The sequence below is a fragment of the Spinacia oleracea genome, chromosome 1 (assembly GCF_020520425.1).
Source record: "Spinacia oleracea cultivar Varoflay chromosome 1, BTI_SOV_V1, whole genome shotgun sequence".
In the NCBI taxonomy this organism is placed as follows: Eukaryota; Viridiplantae; Streptophyta; class Magnoliopsida; order Caryophyllales; family Amaranthaceae; genus Spinacia; species Spinacia oleracea.
Window position 1 is genome coordinate 87,605,907 of NC_079487.1, and position 18,785 is coordinate 87,624,691.

The 18,785-nt window shown below is 36.1% G+C and overlaps 1 protein-coding gene across 1 annotated transcript; it reads left to right on the forward strand.

Moving 5' to 3' along the window:
• The first annotated feature begins 6,411 nt into the window (after nt 1-6,411).
• On the forward strand, nt 6,412-17,209 carry LOC110775495 (transcription initiation factor TFIID subunit 10). Its single transcript, XM_021980094.2, has 6 exons — nt 6,412-6,701; nt 6,793-6,857; nt 7,794-7,856; nt 8,754-8,811; nt 8,964-9,014; nt 16,950-17,209. Exons 1-6 carry the CDS (start codon nt 6,609-6,611, stop codon nt 17,028-17,030), a joined length of 411 nt encoding a protein of 136 aa, XP_021835786.1. The 5' UTR covers nt 6,412-6,608; the 3' UTR covers nt 17,031-17,209.
• The last annotated feature ends 1,576 nt before the right edge of the window (nt 17,210-18,785 follow it).

The window sequence follows — 18,785 nt, forward strand, 5'->3', positions numbered from 1 at the left end:
CCGAAAATTATTAGTACCTTAAGGGCGATTCTAGTTGGTCAATCTTAAGGCGGATCCGGACGTACTGTGGACTATCTACGGAGGGACGACACTTGGAGTCCTAAAGACTTGTTCTTGTTCGGTTCGGGCGCAGCTAGGGAAGGCACGCAACAAAGAGTATGCATCTAAACTATGCTATATGATTATGTGTAAATAATATGTATTCCTGGTAAATGGTTTTTCCGCATGATTTATGAATTGTCATATGTATCATAACCTAACAATATGATCATCAATGATTGTGTGTTGTAATTTCACAATCTAGGTCCATAAGATATGGCATATCTTAGTTGGAATAATCGAAGTCAATTAGTACTTGATTCGATTAATGATGAATCATAAAGACTTTTCCTATAATTTCTAAAACAAAATGCTCAACTACCACCAAACTAAACCAAATTCGTCAAAGCTATTGAAAAGTAATTTCAGAATATCTTTTCATAATATATCTAAAGAGTTCCTAAACTCAGTGGGAGCTTAGTGTTTGTTATTCAACAAACTAAGGCCCAAGTATAGATATATGTTTCATTGTGATTTATTCAAATGAGACACAAGGGTATTGTTTCTACCACGAATTTTTGAGAACATAATGTTTGTTGGCTCGAAATAATGTCCTTTTGGAGATTCGTTTCCAAAATGACAAGTGGGAGAAAATAGACCTCGAAAGTTTTCGAGGCGAACAACAAACATAAACGGACATTCCGGAGGCTTTCCGAAGTGCTTCAGAAAATCCGAACTTATTCTTTAAGGACTTTAGAAGTGGCTTTAAAGAATAGACATCTCTTAGAAGACTTTACAAGTGCTTCAAGGAGAACAGAATATTCAAAGGACTTTCAAGTGGCTATTGATATTCTATTGTTTGATGTTCTATACCCAAGTAGGCATAGAGTTCAGGTCACTGAATCTATGCGATTCTTCTATTAGATAGTGAAGAAACCTACAACTTGCAGTCAAACTATTATCATGTAGGTTAATGAGTTTGTGACCTGTAAGAAAGCTATGACGAAACCCAGATTCCCTAAAATGGTTAGAGGCCATATATAGACTCAAATGTTTTAAATGGTTAGAGGCCATAAAACATACTCAATGTTTTGATGGCAAAATTGAAATTTTGTTGATTTGCAAGAATAGTTTCACACCTATTGGTTGCAAGTTTGTTTTAAGGATAAAAACCATCAAACATGAAATTGTGTTCACACACAAAGCTAGATTAGTTGCTAAAGGTTACAAGCAAATTCACGGCGTGGATTGTGTTGAAACCTCATGCATAATCGTAATGCTCAAGTCTATAAATCAAGCAATGATTGCATATTGGTACATATGGCAATTGGATGACAAAACGTATTCCTCAATCAAATGTTGGAATAAACTATGTACATGGTATGTCATAGGATTTGTGGATCCAAACAAATGCTTGAAAAGGAAAGCTAGCTTATAAAATCTAAGTACAGATTTAAGCAAGCAATTGGGAAGTGGAATTGTATTTTAGTGAAGCTAATAAGTATTTTAGTTTCATAAAATGTACATGATTCTTATAGATTTATAAGAAGTTTAGTGGGAGTACGTAAAACTTAATTGGTCCTATGTGTATCACACACATATCTCTCTATTGTGAAATAACATTCAAATGCTAATGACTTAGATTTGAAATTATTCATCAATGATGGACCATGGCGAAACTTAGTACATATTGGGTTTTAAGATCTATTTACAAAGATCTTATAATATTGTTTTGGATTAAGTAATGGCATTTACTAAATCAAACACGAAATACTCCATTGGAGATATTCGACCCATGTGAATAAATCTAAGTAAAGAATGTTTGAACTATGTATAAGCATTTACTAAGTTAAACATCAAAGGATCTAAGTAAGTTCTTAACCTATATTATATGTCAAAGAATTTAGCTGGATTTAGTATCTACTGAAACTAGATGAGCTAAAGTTACATGAATAGAATTCAATTGGGAATTATTCTGCAAAAGAATTTATCATGTATGATATAATCTGAGGATCGCCAAAACGTATCGTATGGCTTTAGGCATAACGAACATATACCAATCTCTATTGATCTAAGTGAAGATCAACTAGATTGAGATCAAGAAAAACTTATGGTACTTAAAAAGGTACATAGGAATAGTTCTTGATTCAAGGAAATAAAGATATGCTAAATATTGATGCTACACGCATAAACACTGGCAAAGGATCAAGCAAGACCCTTTGGAGTTAACCATTGATAAGGACGAGCTATAGAGCATCGTGTTTTGAAATGGCAACATGGATTGGAGACCATGAGTTGTTGCGTGGGATATTAAAATATTAATTTCTATGTTCTAAGATACAGCTGGAAAGTATTCCACATATCTTTGAACTGCTTGGATAAGTAATTCCAAACAAAGCATCACTAGCAACCTATAAAGTTGAAGTAAAAGTACTTATTGCCTAAGAAGCAATAAAACAGGGTTGTTTATGTTAAAGAGTTCTTCATTGAACTTGGGTAGATCACATGTCTGTTGACTTAATAGTTCTTCATTGCAAAATGCGTAGAACCACTATTGTAGCAAGAAAGACTAGATCACAAAATAAACATACTCAAAAGATCTTATCATCTATCTCGAAGAACATTCGATGAAAAGGTTATTAAGATTGGCAAAGCGTGATAACTAAACCTATGCAACAAGTGAGAAGCAACACTCACGTTGTAGCACTGGAAATCAAGCATAGTTTTGAATTCCATGAACTGTTTTAAAGATGGGTTTGAGGCCCATGGTTGTAAAACAATGGGGTTGAACATTTATCATATATGAAATGTATTTTCATATTCCATTTAATCTTGGTTTAGTATTAAATGATGAGTCCCTTCAATTTGACGATATATTCAAGATAGACTGTCAGGACCAGTCATGTGACTAAGAAATGTCTATCAAGTGAACTTGAATGTCAAAAGTTGAAAATGGTCCATGGTCGGAGTTTTCTATAAAATTGGACGCATAGAAAACGTTAGACGACTAGAATGCAAGATGACTAGTAGTTCTGTTTCTTGAACTATGTGGACATGGCAATGTCATAATCATTTGCATAGATACTTACTTTGGGAAGACTAGTATCGGACAGACCTATGAAACTTTACTGTAAGAGATGAAAATCTGTCATATGTAAATTTCATTAAAATTATTAGACACTAAATCCTCAATACCTGAGTGATTTGAGATTACTTGTTTGAGAACTGGTTGCTTTGACGTTGACCAACCGTCGCACCGTAAAAGGAGGCTATAAAGGCAACGCTCAGGTAATCACCTATCAAACGAAGTCTAATTTCAAGATCGCAAGATTGGGATTGTCCTCCCATAAATCGGGATGAGATGCTTAAAAGTTGTACAAGGCCACTCGGAGAGCTAGAAACTGTGAAATGCATGGCCGTGCTCGGATGAATCATAGGCTATGATTATCTGTTTATTTGATCAGTTGAACTCTGAAACCGAGGAACACCTCTGGACATAATAAGGATGACAACTCTTACCTTATGTTCAAGAGCAAGCATCGAGCGACAAAGGAATTAGGAAATGCACACTTGTCCTTAGGGACAAGTGGGAGACTGAAGGAAATAATGCCCTTGGTCCAAGTATGAATTCTATTTTAAGTCTAATAAATGCGGTTCAGTATTAATTAACAAGTTAATAATTCAGTGAGATCAAGTGAGCTGAATACCTAGCTAGAGGCCGCTTCAGTTCAAGTGGAATTAATGATATTAATCCACAGCTTACTCTTGACTGAACCCGTAGGGTCACACAAATAGTACGTAAACGGATCAAGTATTTAATGGCATTAAATACTCTATCTATGGATATTCGGAATCGACGGATCTTGGTTTCAGTGGGAGCTGAGATCGTCACAAGCAAGAAATGAATACTCCGGAAACGATGATATTGCCGGAAACGGAAATATGGATCGTATCGGAAATATAAATATTATCCAAGTCGTAGATGTTGCCGGAAACGGAAACATGGTACGTATCGGAAAATATTATCGGAAATGGAAATATTGCCGGAATCGGAAATATTGCCGGAAACGGAAATATTGTCAGAATCGGAAAATATTATCGGAAATGGAAATATTGCCGGAATCGGAAATATTGCCGGAAACGGAAATATTGTCAGAATCGGAAATATTATCGGAATCGGAAAATAATTCCGGAAACGGAAATATTAAATATTTGTTCGAAACGGAAATTAATTCCGGAATCGGAAATATTAAATATTGTTCGTATCGGAAATGAATTCCGAAATCGGGAATTTAATCGGAAGCGTATCGTACGAATTAGCATCGGACGAGGCTCGCTAGACGAAGGCCCAACACGAAGCCAGGCCATCGCCCAGCAAGCCACACGCATCACCAACACACGCCAAAGCCTCGACCAGGCCCAGCGCAAGCCAGGCCCAGCCGAAGCCATGGGCGCGCGCGGACAGTAGCATGGGCCGAGCGCTGTGCGCTCAGCGTGGGCCGCAAGGCCTGCGCGGGTGTACGGTGCTCGTGCGATGCTCGTGTGCGAATCCTAAAGCTATCGGGATTCGATAAAAGATTAAATCCTAAACCTATTAGATAAAGTTTATTTAAATAGAGTCCTAGCAGGATTCTAATTAAATTAATTAGTATCCTAATAGGATTCCAGTTCCTTTTCCATACCTCTATAAATAAGTGCCTAGGGTCATTATTTACAGTGACGATTGAAGTATTCAAAGGGTAAGTTTTTGAAATAAAATTAACCATACACTTGCAAACACTAGCCGAAATTCCTAGTAACCTTAAGGGCGATTCTAGTTGGTCTAACTTGAGGCGGATCCGGACGTACTGTGGACTATCTACGGAGGGACGACATTTGGAGTCCTAAAGACTTGTTCTTGTTCGGTTCGGGCGCAGCTAGGGAAGGCACGCTACAACATGTATGCATCAATACTATGCTAAATGATTATGTGAATATAATATGCTTTCCTGGCTTTATGGTTTTTCCGCATGATTTATGAATTGTCATATGTATCATAACCTAACACAATAAGCCATAGCCTAACTTACGCTTTCTTCATCCTCCAAAAATTGATCATATTTACCATGTGGATTTTTTTGGAGCAATGCTTACTGGTATACACCGGCGGATCCAAGGGGGGCCTACCTGGGCTTTGGCACGCCCTATGGATGTAAGTTATAAATATTTTCTTTAACATAAGTAAGCTGTAAATCTGTTGGGGGGAGTTGGTTCAACGTTTTTGGTAAAGCCTTATAGATCCAAGGTTGCAGGGTTCGAGTCCCTTATCCAACGTTTGGCTGCCAACTAGTTTCTCATTTATTTATTGTTTTTCTATTCCTTTTGAAGCCTTATAAGAGTAACTATCTTTTCTTCTCTGTAGTAATTTTGGCGCATGCCATTTGTAACTAACATCTACCAAAGTACCGATGTAAAATTAAAATTTTGTACATACACAAGTGATATAGCCAAATTTTGACTAATTTTCGTCTACAAAGTATTTTTTTTCTTTGGGATATACAGAGTAACCGACCCGTTAAGAAGTACTGTACTATGATTTTTATAAAATTTTCATTTATTTATTATTACACAAGTATATTTTTAGGTCACCAAGTTTAATTGAAAATTTTAGATACAAGTAAAGAAAACAAACTATTTTCATTAAAAAAATTAGTTTTATTTTTATTTGAATGTCTATTTAAATTTAGTAATATGTAACGGCCCATCCTATAATAGTATCCTGGATCCGCCGCTACTGGTATAGAAATGAAAGGAACAAGTTGGTTTATTCAGGTTGATCGATGGTTCATTGAAGAAGCGAACTCGAACTGTTGGTATGAGTTGGTTCCTTAAAAATCAACAAGGGGTCATATACAGGGTCTTAGGAGGGGCGTATGTGGGAAAAAACGGAGTAGGTTTTACATGCAAAAGCACTTGCATGTTTATTTGCTCTCCAATGGAGTATTGATGCTATTCTCCAGCGCTTTACAATTCTGGCTGACTCTCAAACGTTGGTCGAGATGTTACTACATCATGATGCAGGTAACAGACAAATTCTCTTTACTTTGAAGGAGATACGACGCTTGGACAAGACCATGGAATAATGTAATATTCACAAGGTAAGTCAACAATAGGTTCAAAGGGCTGATCTTGCGAATGGAGCGACTTCGACTTCCATCTCTTTTTTTTGCTTTCCTTAGTTTTGGTTTGTTTAGTTTAACATTGAAAAAAAAGCAATTATTAAATGATTGTTTAATTTTGGTGTAGATCGGTTCAAGCTCAAACTTAAACTTAGATGTTTTACTAGCGAGCCAAGCTAGAACAACCAAATTAAAAGCTCGGTTGATCTAAGTTCAACCTCAAACTCTAGCCTGGCCCGAACACATTAACGTGCGATTGCTCGATATCGCAGGAGGCAAGGAACCGGGAGGTTATGTTTGACGGGGATCCTAAACTTTCATCTAGCGTCAACGACTCAAACATTAAATTGAAAACCCAGAATATACAGAATCGTTGCAGTGAACAGTGAGCAGCGACAGAAAGGAGAGAGGATGAATCAGAGCCCTCAAACCAGCGATGGCAGGCACGACGATGATGCCACACTCTCTGAGTTTCTTGCATCGTTAATGGATTACACTCCCACCGTAATTTTAACCTGTTTTCTTAATTTGTAAATTTGTTTTCTTTGAAAATTTCTGATTAATTTTCTGACGAGATGCTCTTCTTCCTGTACAGATTCCTGATGAATTGGTTGAACATTACCTCGGCAAAAGTGGATTTCAATGTCCCGATGTTCGATTGTAGGTATTTCGTTTCCTTTTAAATAAAATTACTTACGATTGTTGAATTCATTGATTTCAGTTGTTCAGTTTATCTTCATAGCGCAATTTTGAGTAGCTTTTGTAAAAATTAGGTTTCGGTAATGCATCATTAATGCGCAATTTTATGTTTGCTTATATTTTTTTGTTCGAGTTTAGTGTCTAGGTCACTGATATGATTTTTTTTTTCCCATTTTGATGTCGAATTTGGAGCTCAATATTATCATTGGAAAGTGAACCTCGCTATTTAGGTTGTGGTGATTGATGAAATACATAAGTTTAGACAAGAATATACAAGGTGACTATAACCTTATTAACAAGTACTATTAAGAATTGGGATAAATCTGGAGAATTATTCATCTATTGACAAAACTTATTCTACCAAATGTGTACAGTTTTCTCAATTTTGGGAGGCAAGCATTAGGGCTGTGAAGTGCAATTGGTGTTATCAGCTTTTTTCTATATAAATTATTGCATCTATGGCATTTATTTGTCTTTCTCTCTCGTGAGACCGTTCTTACATTGATACTGTAAGATGACAATACGGTTGCATCAATGTTGTAGGATGTCTTTAATTTGAAATGAAAGTTTTGGGTAAAATGTCTTATTTGTTTTAAACTGGAATAGAGTGTCACTTACAAACTAGAGGATTAGGAGTCTCCCAATTAAAAGCTTAGCATACACCAAATCGTATCTTTCTAACAAGAGTATAGTCCCGCATCAGGTCACACTTCATACAGAGATATGAGGAGGGAAAATCCCACACAACGTAAGAATTGTTTTTGAATACAAGTAGGGGAAGCAAAAGATTCTTTTTCTGATGCTTGAATTGCATATGCTTTCTTTTATTCTTGATCTTGCTGCTTAGATCACTGACCGTGCCAGAAACATAATCGAAGTGCTGTCCTTTTGTTTCAGGATTAGACTCGTGGCTGTTGCTACTCAGAAATTCATTTCGGAGGTTGCTACTGATGCCCTTCAGTATGTCTCTTGCTATTTTCCATCTGCCTGTATAATAAGTTAATAACTGAACTTGTTTGCGAGTGTACTTATGGCAGATACATATATTTACTTCTGCATGTTGGTGTGGGTGTTGGAGTTTGTGAATGCCTGAGTTTTTTTTTCCCTTTGATTTTTCACCTTCAGTCTATCTAGTTAACTACGTCCTCTTTTCACTACCTCTTTAGAATATGTCTTTCCTCGGTTTTGATTAGAAATAACCTGTACTAGTGTGTTGCTGTAATTTAATTTTCTACAAAGAAGTTTTAGTCACCTTATAGTTGAAAAAGTCAATCAAACAAAGAATAGAAAAATCAAACAAAACAATAAGTCAACTCACAAGTACATGAAACGAGTAGGCACAGAAAACACTATGAAAGTTGAAATGTGTACTGTGTACACACACAAACACAACGCAAAAGCCAAAAGTGGACCAAAACAGAAAGTGTATGAACTTTGAAAAAGAAACTTGTACCAGTGGAGAAATTTGCTGATTAATCAATATCATGATGACTTTCAGCCAAGCTCTTTCTATTTCTCTCTCCAACCTTTCTACCTCCACCTTATGTTACAGGGTTAATAGGTGATCGTTAAGAGGGTAATACATGATCGTGATCCTATTCCATACATCTTACTGCCCTTGGACGACTGGATGTTATAATAGCAGCATGACTAAATGAAACAGATCCCCCTTGTGCATTTTTAGTTTTCCTGCGCATTTGACATCCTGAAAGAAAAGGTCCCTTGCTGTAGAACAAAGCAAAAGAATTTCCCTGCATGTCAGCACATATGTGATGTTGCTTATTTACACTATAGTTATTAAAGATTATTGATTCTGTCACCATGATGATGAATATTCATGCTTTGACATTTCTGTAGGCACTGCAAAGCCAGGCAGTCGTCTGTGGTCAAAGACAAAAGAGATAAGCAGCAAAAGGTATGTTGATGGTTGAGTTTACTTTACTATAGAGCTTGTGCCTTGTCCATCCCCTCTTTCCTTCCGTCCAACCAAAAGGGGTAGTTATGGTTGGTGAAAATAGTCAATGAAATTAACAATTGTTTCATGCTTCTTTAATCTTTGGGAAACAGGAAAAGCGTCTCGTTTTGACGATGGAGGACCTTTCAAGAGCTCTGAGAGAGGTAAGTCCTGCATCAGTATATGCTGTTATGTTGCTGAATTTTTGACATCATAACTATGGGTATAAAGGCAGTCATTATATGAAAAAACAGTTTGATAGATTAACTGAATTAATGACGACTGATGGACTTTAAAAACATCTAATAAACTGCAGTAAACCTTATGGAATTTCCCCTGTTCTCTTATTTGGTAAGATTTAAAAGAATTAGAAAATGTGAAAATATATTGATTGGACTTGACTCATAAATCTCAGTTAGGAGTTGCTCTGTAGAAAATTTTTATGATGCAAAATATACTATTTACTCATCAAAATAAATCTTTGATGACCTTATAACCTAGGTGTCCTAGGAACAGAGTACTTACTAAAATATTATGGTTAAAAGAAATGTTTACAGTCCTAACATTCAACGCATGCCTGTTTTTTCTGTACTTTCATGCATAAACTACAACAGAATTCAATATATATCATGCCTAGCTACTTATATACTATTCCAGGGCTGAGTAAATAGCGATCAACAAATTAACTTAAGCTTACAACTTCTTGCTGAAAAGAGGAAGTGAAAATCATGTTGTCACTAATATGACAATTTCTTTCGAAAAGGCTCTTGCACAGTTGCACCTATAAATGGCTTCTGAATTTCTGATAAGTTTGAAGAGTTTCATGTTTGAGTAAAATGCGAGCTCTAAGACCACCCAAATTCCACAAGACATTTTTGCTTATTTGCTAACACAATTAATCTTTCTTGACTTGAAACCTGGGTTTGACCTGAATAATGTGTAAAAGGTCAATGTAGCTATATAAACCCAAGTATAGCCAATCAAAAAATATACTCTAACAATCATATGATCCACGTTTGTAGCAAAGGATCTTGAAAAAGGAAAAGTATAATGCGAGTTTAATATTTCTTTCACTCAATTTTTGATTTTGCTTCATCCACCTTAAGTACTTAACAATTCATCATCATTTAGGGTTAAAAAGGCCTTTGAAAATTTAAATAGCTACACGCACAACCATATTTCTAAGCTTATCAAGCTTATTGGTCTTAATTTATAGAGCCATTGATCATATAATGTATTAATCTCTTTGAAAGGGCTGCTTTTATTCCTGATATCAAGACAATCTAGTTTAGAATTTAAATCTAGCCAACCTAAGATCTGATTCCTGAGTGTGGCAGGATTTAAAAAGGTCTAATGTAATGCAGCTCTAGCAGCTTAGTCATAACTTAAGCGTCCTAGTATAGAGGTCATTTTGTAAAAAGTTGCGGAGTTGTGTTTCCAACTTCCCACTGATTGAGAAGTAAGCCAATGGTACTTCAAACATGCTATTCATCTAATTCTGGTGCTGATTCCAGTATTCGACCTTCTATCTTAAGATTTGTATTTTCACTTCTGCTTCGTAAATCGACCCAGTTTTTAAAACAGTTGACTAAGTTGGTTATCATTATTTTATTTCGCTAAAGCTCTAGTCTTGATCAATCATTCAACTTTATTGAGCATTTGAGCTACTGAAAATATTCTCGATTTTGATAGTTACCTGTTGGAGTTCTGGACAGGTCAGATTGACCTTTTACTTTAAGTAGACAACATTCCAAGCTCAATTCTTGGAAAAGTTAGGTCTAAGCTAGGTATCAAATTGCGACCCTGCTCTTCAAAACCGTTATAATTGTCCTACTTTTTAAACTCATAAATCCACTGATAAATGCTTCTATTAGTTCAGAGTTTTGTTTTCCACTTTTCCCCTATTGGAAAGTCAGGGTGGAATGGAGGCTATGGCCTTGTTTGGTAGAGAGAGTTTTGAAGGTAAATTGGAGGTTAGGACCACTATTAGAGGTTTGACTAGTCAAAACCTCTAATAGTGGTGTTTGGTCTTAATCCTCCAATTTCAAAAACGTAACCTTGAGCAGCGTTTTCAAAAGAGGATTGAAATTGAATTGTTGAAAAGTCATTTTTACCCCATTTTCATCTTTCTTTCCCGCCCTCCATAATTAATGGATCTGGAACTTTTTTCTTTAGCTTTTTAACCATGCGTACAATATTCTTTCTGTAAATTTACTTCAATGGAAGTTTTAATTGTGAGCTTGGATTAATTGATTTTTATTACACAAAGAGGGTGGAGCATTACCTCTCAAAAAGATGGTGAGCAGAGCATTGAAAATGGAGAGAGATAATAGATGATGAATTACTGCTCAACGATACTTCTAAAAAAATGGTGAGCAGAGCAGCAATGAAAATGGAGATGGTAAATCAAGATTGAGTGCAGCGAGGAGAGGGAGAGGGAGAAAGGGAGGGAGGGACAGTGGTTTTGGTCCCCTTGAAGATTTTTGGAGTTTTTATTATTTTGTTGCTTCTTTTCTTAATTTTAATGTTAATGCCACAAAAAACTTCCTAAGTACTCATAAACTACACATCATATACCGTATTACCTAAATTTTCCATTTTACCCAAAGTTATATTCCGTACATTTGTAAATTAGCAACACACCATTTAAATTTTGAACACACCATTTAAATTTTCATCTTAATTATTAACCAAAAAAAGTTGTATGTTACAAAAATTCAATATTTATAAATGTCATTTTACACTATCAAACAGTTATCAGCTTTTAATAATCATTTAAGTGTTACCAAACACTTATATACAAATCCGCAGTCAAATCTGCTTAACAAAAAGGTAATCAGCTAACTGCTAATCCAAACAGTAAATAGCTAAACTCTAAACTCTAACTACCAATCAGGGCCTATATGGTTGTCCATCTGTTACCTATTCCTATCACCATATCAGTGAGAATTTACTCTGTTGTTTAACATGAAACCTGGTGATGTGTGTTCATTGTGACAATGCATGTTTTTTTTTTGTTACTATACTAGCTTAAACGAAATAGTTTTGAATCTTAAGGGATAAAAAACGACATGTTATCAAATTAATTCATTACATGCTAAATTTTGAGTCAATTGAAAATATCAGGCTTTAACGGTTGAGACTCCTTATATATGCATACCTTCTGTTAGCTTTTGATGGTCACAACTCTCAAGTTGCTTTCTCTTGGTCCACAATTTGTGTCCTCTTTTGGCGTTCAATGCAAATTCACATGAAATTGCAAAAACTGAATGCAAGAGCAACAAATTAGCAAGGATTTCATGTGAACCTTTTGAATTATATTTCTGTATTAATGTAATTAACACAAATTTCATTTCCCCCTCTGGAGTCCGTCCAATATGGATGAAAGTAGTAAATTTTACCTCTGGCTGGTTAATGATAAAGCATTTAGAACTTTTAACGTTCTGTTATGTTGCAAGAGAGTATACCTGATCAGTAATCTTACTTGATTTGTATAATTGCATGTAAGTCTTGCCCTATTCAACCACTTTAGGTGAGGGCAGTCCCTTGTCCTATAAAAGTTATTGGTTTAAGGTCTTCCCTGTTCCCATTCATGAAGACTGTTGCATCCAAGTACCTCATTCCGCGTTTTAGCCGAGATCTATGTTGTGTGGGTGCAGTGATGAACCTAGATTTTGGGTAGTTGGAGATTTTAAATGAGAAAGAACAAGTTTAATACTCCCTCCGTCCCGAAATACTTGAACCGGTTTGACCGGCACAAAGTTAAATACAAAGTAATTGACTTATTATTTAATTAGATGGTAGTTGATAGTGGGGTATTTTTTAATATAGATAGGGATATGTGTCAACTTTTTAAAGGGGGCAAGGGGGGAAGGGGAGGGTACATGGGACCACAAAGTGACATGAGAAAGGGGTAGTTGATATAATATTAATAAAATTTTACCATTTATAGAAACGGTGCAAGTAATCCGGGACGGCTTTATAAAGAAAGCGGTGCAAGTATTCCGGGACGGAGGGAGTATGTTATGGCTTGGGCACATGTGGTTTACACCATATGTGACTGTACATTATACAGATAATAGAAAGTTCAACAAAACTCCGTTTGTCCGTTAATGATTTTCACATTGGGATAGTATAGAAGTTGAATAGGGAGAGTATGCTGATGTGATGGAGATAGATAGGGTGTTTCTAACTCGAAATAGAAATGTTAAATACTTTTTGGGACTACTGTTGTAGGAAAGTGTAAATAGTTCTAAGGGACAGAGGGAGTACAGGTTAGTGTGAGGCTAGATGTAGAATTAAACGAAATTTAGTGCAAGATTTGAAGAACTTATGTTGCATTATGGATTCTATGGTCGAAGAGGTTGGGCATTGATGGTGGATCAAGCAGAGGCATTTGTAGTTAATTGACATTATTTATTCGGTTTATTCACCGTATAAACCTGAGTTTTAAGTTAATTCACCAAATACCCTCGTGTTTTCAATAATTCACCATATATTCCTATGGTTTGAAAAAATTCACCATATACCCTTGAGGTTTAGAAAAACACTTGACTTGCCCTTAATATGCCTAACACCGTCAAACTTCCGTTAGTTTACATCATCTTCCTTCTCCCACCTTCATCCTCACCTCTCCTCTTTTGCTAAATAATCAAAATTGCTACTGCCATATGATCCAACCTCCATGAAAATTCACCCATTTTCAGATCCAACCTCTATGAAAACCCACCCTAAAAATCTTTGTACAAAGAAACAAAAGGAGACTCAACTCATCCTTTTTTTTATATATTTTTCCTCCTTTCTTTTGTGCTAATTAGATTCCATCTCCTACCGATCGTCAAATTTACGACCTACAACTAAAAGGGGTTTTCAAGGCTCCTCAATTTTTAATCATTTACAATTTAATTATCCAAATAAGTTCACAGGAAAAATCAATTATTTCTCTTCCTGCTTCAATTTTATTCATCAATTTTATTTGGTTTGTTTTGTCTTCCAATTTTGGCGGGGTTTACTGAAGGTTTTCTAGGTTTTTTGGATTCGGAATTCAGGTGGTGATTTTATTTCGTTTGTTTTGTCTTCCAATGGGGAGATGAAATCCTCGACGAATTTCTCACTAGGACCATCGACAGACGGTGTCGATACACGGCTGAAGACGACAACCACTGCCAAAAATAGAGTAAAATAGAGTCGTTGAGGCCAAAAGTGACCACAAATAAGCCAAAGGATCAATGATTATGAAGAAACTCTGACCCAAATAATAATATCCCAACAATTAGATGACATTTGATTTCATCAGCTGTTCTGGGATCTCTGTTTCTATTTCTTTTATTGGGGAATTTGTGTGTGAATATTGAATAAAAGTTTGAGATAGATAGAGAGATGCCATCCCAAATGGGTTTCTAGGTATTTAGAGAGAATGTGAATGAGAGGAAGAGATGAGAGGGAAAGTGGGTTTGCACCTACTCGATGGCGTGGGATCGTGAAAGGTTTAGGTAGCGTTTGCGTTGGTGTTTACTATGTTCTGCATGGTGGTGGAGAGAGAGAGAGAGAGAGAGAGAGAGAGAGGGCTGATTATCAGAGATTCCTATAAGATTCCGAGAAGTTGAATTGGAGGTTATGCTAGTTTATTTAGATTAAAAGAACATATTAAATTTAGGGATTTGTGGAAATCTTAAGTGGAAGGGGGAAATCACATAGGAGTGAATAAAATTCATTAAAATTATACGATGAAGGTGGAGGTCGAGAAAACCCCCTTGAGTTCTAACGGTGACTTAAAGGAAGGGTTATGCGGTAAATTTTTTCAAACCATAAGGATATATGGTGATTACTGAAAACACGAGGGTATATGGTGAATTAACATAAACCTCGAGGTTATATCGTGAAAAAGCCGTTATTTATTTGACTTCAAGACTTTTTTGTATTTTATCAAATAAATAAAGGCTCTTGCAATTTTTTATAGGCTCTTTTGTATGTTATCAAATAAATAAAGGCTCTCTTGCAATGTTTTATTGTGTAATCTGAATCTTCTTTTGTTGGAAAAGAATCTATTTCATCCTTTGGGACATAGCAAGATGATATTTGATTAAAAGAGGTTCCAAGAAAAGGGCTACTGAATAGCTGGTTACTTTTATTCTGCTGTATCAACATGAAATGTATTGTTATAATGTTATGGTGGTAAAATGAAGAAGAAATTTTACTTTTTTTATATGAGGATTCACCCCCTCTAGGCCCAACTTCTTTTCCCCATTATATCTATATGCAAATGAAGTGAAGCAACGTTGATGAATAGATTATTCAGTGGGAGCATTTCTTTTTCATGTTTTGGTGACCGTAGCATTTCTTTTTTTATGAGGATTCACCCCCTCTAGGCCCAACTTCTTTTCCCCATTATATCTATATGCAAATGAAGTGAAGCAACGTTGATGAATAGATTATTCAGTGGGAGCATTTCTTTTTCATGTTTTGGTGACCGTAGCATGTAGGGAGCCTAAGAAAATTATTAAAGGTATTTCAGGACATCCCAAAAGGGTTTACTAGGCAAACATTATAGGACGTAGGGAGCATTTCCTTTCCATGTTTTGGTGGCAGTAGCATGTTGTTGAATATTGACTTGTTGAGCGAGAAAAGAAACCATTAAAAGTGCTGGCGACTTTGGTGTACATTTTCCGCTGCATGTTCTGTAGTTTGCCTAAATTCTGGTCTGGGGCTTGAAGAAAGAACTTGAAATTCAGAACTTCCACGTGCATTCATGCATTTGTTATAGGCGAATAGGCTTTACTTTCTTGTCGAATCTTCAGTGCATGGCTTGACAATTTTGTCGAGAATATCGGATTTGCTGATCTTAACTGGATTCGTGAAATTTATGACCGATAGAGAAGAATAAGTGATATTAGCTTAGTCTGTAGTCTCAGTCTTATTACTTTTTTTTCTTAATAGGGAAGAATAAGTAGTGATATTAGCCGGTGTCTGATGCAGTTTCCTTGGACTTTGGGCATTTCATTTATACCGCTTCTCTTTTTTTCCCTTAAGAAATGTTTTGGCAACTCTTTGTTTTATTTCCTCCAGTTGAGTTTTTGTTCTTCATAAACAGGTCCCGTTGATCATGTATATGCATGATTGCAGCTGAAAACAGTTGTTTACTTTCTTTAAGAAATAGAGCCTTGATTTTAAACATTGTGCAAAACAGCCCTACTGCCATGCAGAATTGAAGCACTGCTACTCTGCTAGTGAGACATTTGGTTTAGCCGTTTTAAGTTTAAGACAATTATCTAGTGGGGGACTCTTTTATGTTCTGTAAAGATGAATTTGTATGCTCTAAGTGTTTACAAGTAAAATACGAGTTTCTGGGCTGGATGATTGGTCCAATGTTGTAACTTGTGAAGATGAGAATCTCAACAAAAAGGAATACATGCTGACAAGAGTTGTTAGCTACTGTAAATAGTATGATGTTATGTATCAATAATGCTTCTCTATAAATGGAAAAGGGTGATTGTATTAACTGAAGAATGAGTAACCCCCCCCCCCCCCCCCCCTTTCATTAAAGAGATACAAATTATTATCGTAACAAAATGAACTATTCTGTGTGAGTTGTCTGATTTGTTTTTTAAAATGTTTGCAAAAAGTTCCTCAACGTAGCATAGGGATGTGAAATTGTGAATGCTTTGCTCCTAGCCAGCTGGAGCAAAGCAAGTCCATGTCCTGCAAGAACTTTTTGTACTCATCGGAGTGAATGCTGTGCGGTGAATTTTCTAGTACGAAGTATGTTGAAATGTAATATCCAACATATGTGATGTTGTTTTCCACTTGTTTTTGCACTTCCCCACTGGTTCTAAACGTTAGGGGTTTTCTGCAAGTCTTTGTCAATTGCAGCTTAATGCCATTTATTCCATTTGATTGCTATCAATACATCATACATTCTGTAATGCTGAGTCACGGGATTCACATGTTTTGATCAATTGTTGAGCATGTGATTGATTCTGTTACGCGTCCTGAATTTAATTTGGATATAAAAATGCATGGCGCCCTAGTTTTGCTGTTGAAGATACTTTTATCTTTACATAATGTATTTATGTTGATATATTTTGGATGCATTTTCACAGTATGGGGTGAACCTGAAGCACCAGGAGTATTTTGCTGACAGCACATCAACAGGAACGGATCCAGCTTCAAAAGATGAATGAGTTGATGGAGGAGTTTGAATTGACGAATTGTTGTACAAAACTAGTAGATGTGAGATGCTTTCAATGTTTGGTACTCATTCTGACGTACTAAGGAACTGATTACATCATTTAGCGGCTGCCTTATTTACTCTTTCTGGCTTCTAGTCAAATTATAGGAACTCTTATGTTCCAAATCTTTATATTGTTGTGTTGTCACTTGTCAGACCTCTTTGTCCTTAATGATCACATCAAAGTCTGTCAACGCACTCCAATTTCTGCTACACAACTGACAACACACAGAATCCAGTATAATCTGATCGATGATTCCGTTATGTTTGCATGTTTTATTGCATATCCCAGCACGTCAATCCCAGAAAGGCATTTGGACGATGTTTTTTGAACGATTCCCCTACAAAGTGGTAAAAGCAAAATTCTGATTTTGCATTGGTTTAGTCGTTTAGAAATTAATTCTTGCAATACGGTCCACCTAAGCTTGAATACGTGCTTTCAGTAATTAACCCGCTAAGAGGTTTGCGGTTTTAAAAGTATAACTGATAACACTATTAGTGGTTATTATTCAAGGAAAAAAAGTACCAGCCTCAACAATTGTTCCTTGCGGCCTGTACATCACCACCGGTCGTGAGAAGGCGCACACTAGAGTTGTCAAAACATGTCATCGGGTCGGGTTTGGGTCGGGTCATCCTGGGTCTCGGATCATGATCAGGTCGGGTGGTGTTTGGTCAATATTCTATTCGGGTGGGTTTGGTCGGGTCGATTTTAGGTCGGGTCATGTTGGGTTTTTTCCTATCTCAGGTTCAGGTTGGGTTCGGGTCGGGTCACATTTCGTTCAGGTTTAATTTCGGGTTTGTGTCTTATCGGGCCTGGTTTAAGTCGGTTTGTAACAGGTAATTTCGGGTTCGGATCTTATCGAGTCGGGTTTATGTCGGTTTACAATACAATTATTTTCGGGTTTGATCGAGTCTTGGTTTGGATCGGATAATAATCGGATCAGATATAATTCAGGTAGGGTCACTTTCGGGGACGGGTCAAACTCGGGTCTGATAATTAACCTATACTCCCTCCGTATTTTAAAAAGATATACACTTTGACCGGCACATAATTTTAGGAGATTGAGTTAAATTCATTAAAATAAGATGAAAGTGGGGTAGTGGGTGAATTATTTATTATAGTAAAAGGATGATGTGAGTAAATGTGGGGACCACAAAAAAGAGAGAAATATTAATATGTTGGAAGTGGAGACCAAAAAATGTCAAAAAAAGAAATTATATCTCTTTTGAAAATACGGAGGTAATACATGTTAATTATTTTATATTGTAAAAAATGTTGTTTAACTTATTTTAGAGTTAAATTTTATATAGACCAAATAATCGCGTGTTTTTGTCAAGTCAATACATATATAAAGTGAATATGGATTACGAACCAATGATCGATTTGGTCATCTCAAAATGTGAAAGTGAAATACATTTACTCCCGCAACTCGAATTTCATTTTTAATGAGGGGTAAGTGAGTGGATCTCGAGCCAATGCGAGTCTCCTGTGTGATAGTGTAACCGTTTTTCTCGTTGTTGAGCACGTACATTGACATAGGTCGCGTAGACAAAGAGAAAGACTGTCAGTTAGGATGTTAGATTCAATTCTTACCATTCATCTAATCAAAATGTCAAAAAATAACTCAAAATTATTGTAAAAACAAAACAAGTTTTACTTTACATTTGTTTATTTATATAAAACGATAAGCTGTTCAACATGTTTTAA

Bases quoted from the DNA above. Each gene is read 5' to 3' on its own strand.
- LOC110775495 (XM_021980094.2), top strand. From the start codon at position 6,609: ATGAATCAGAGCCCTCAAACCAGCGATGGCAGGCACGACGATGATGCC. The intron at 6,858-7,793 runs GTAGGTATTTCG...CTTTTGTTTCAG, and splicing joins CAATGTCCCGATGTTCGATT to GATTAGACTCGTGGCTGTTG. The intron at 8,812-8,963 runs GTATGTTGATGG...TTTGGGAAACAG, and splicing joins AAAGAGATAAGCAGCAAAAG to GAAAAGCGTCTCGTTTTGAC.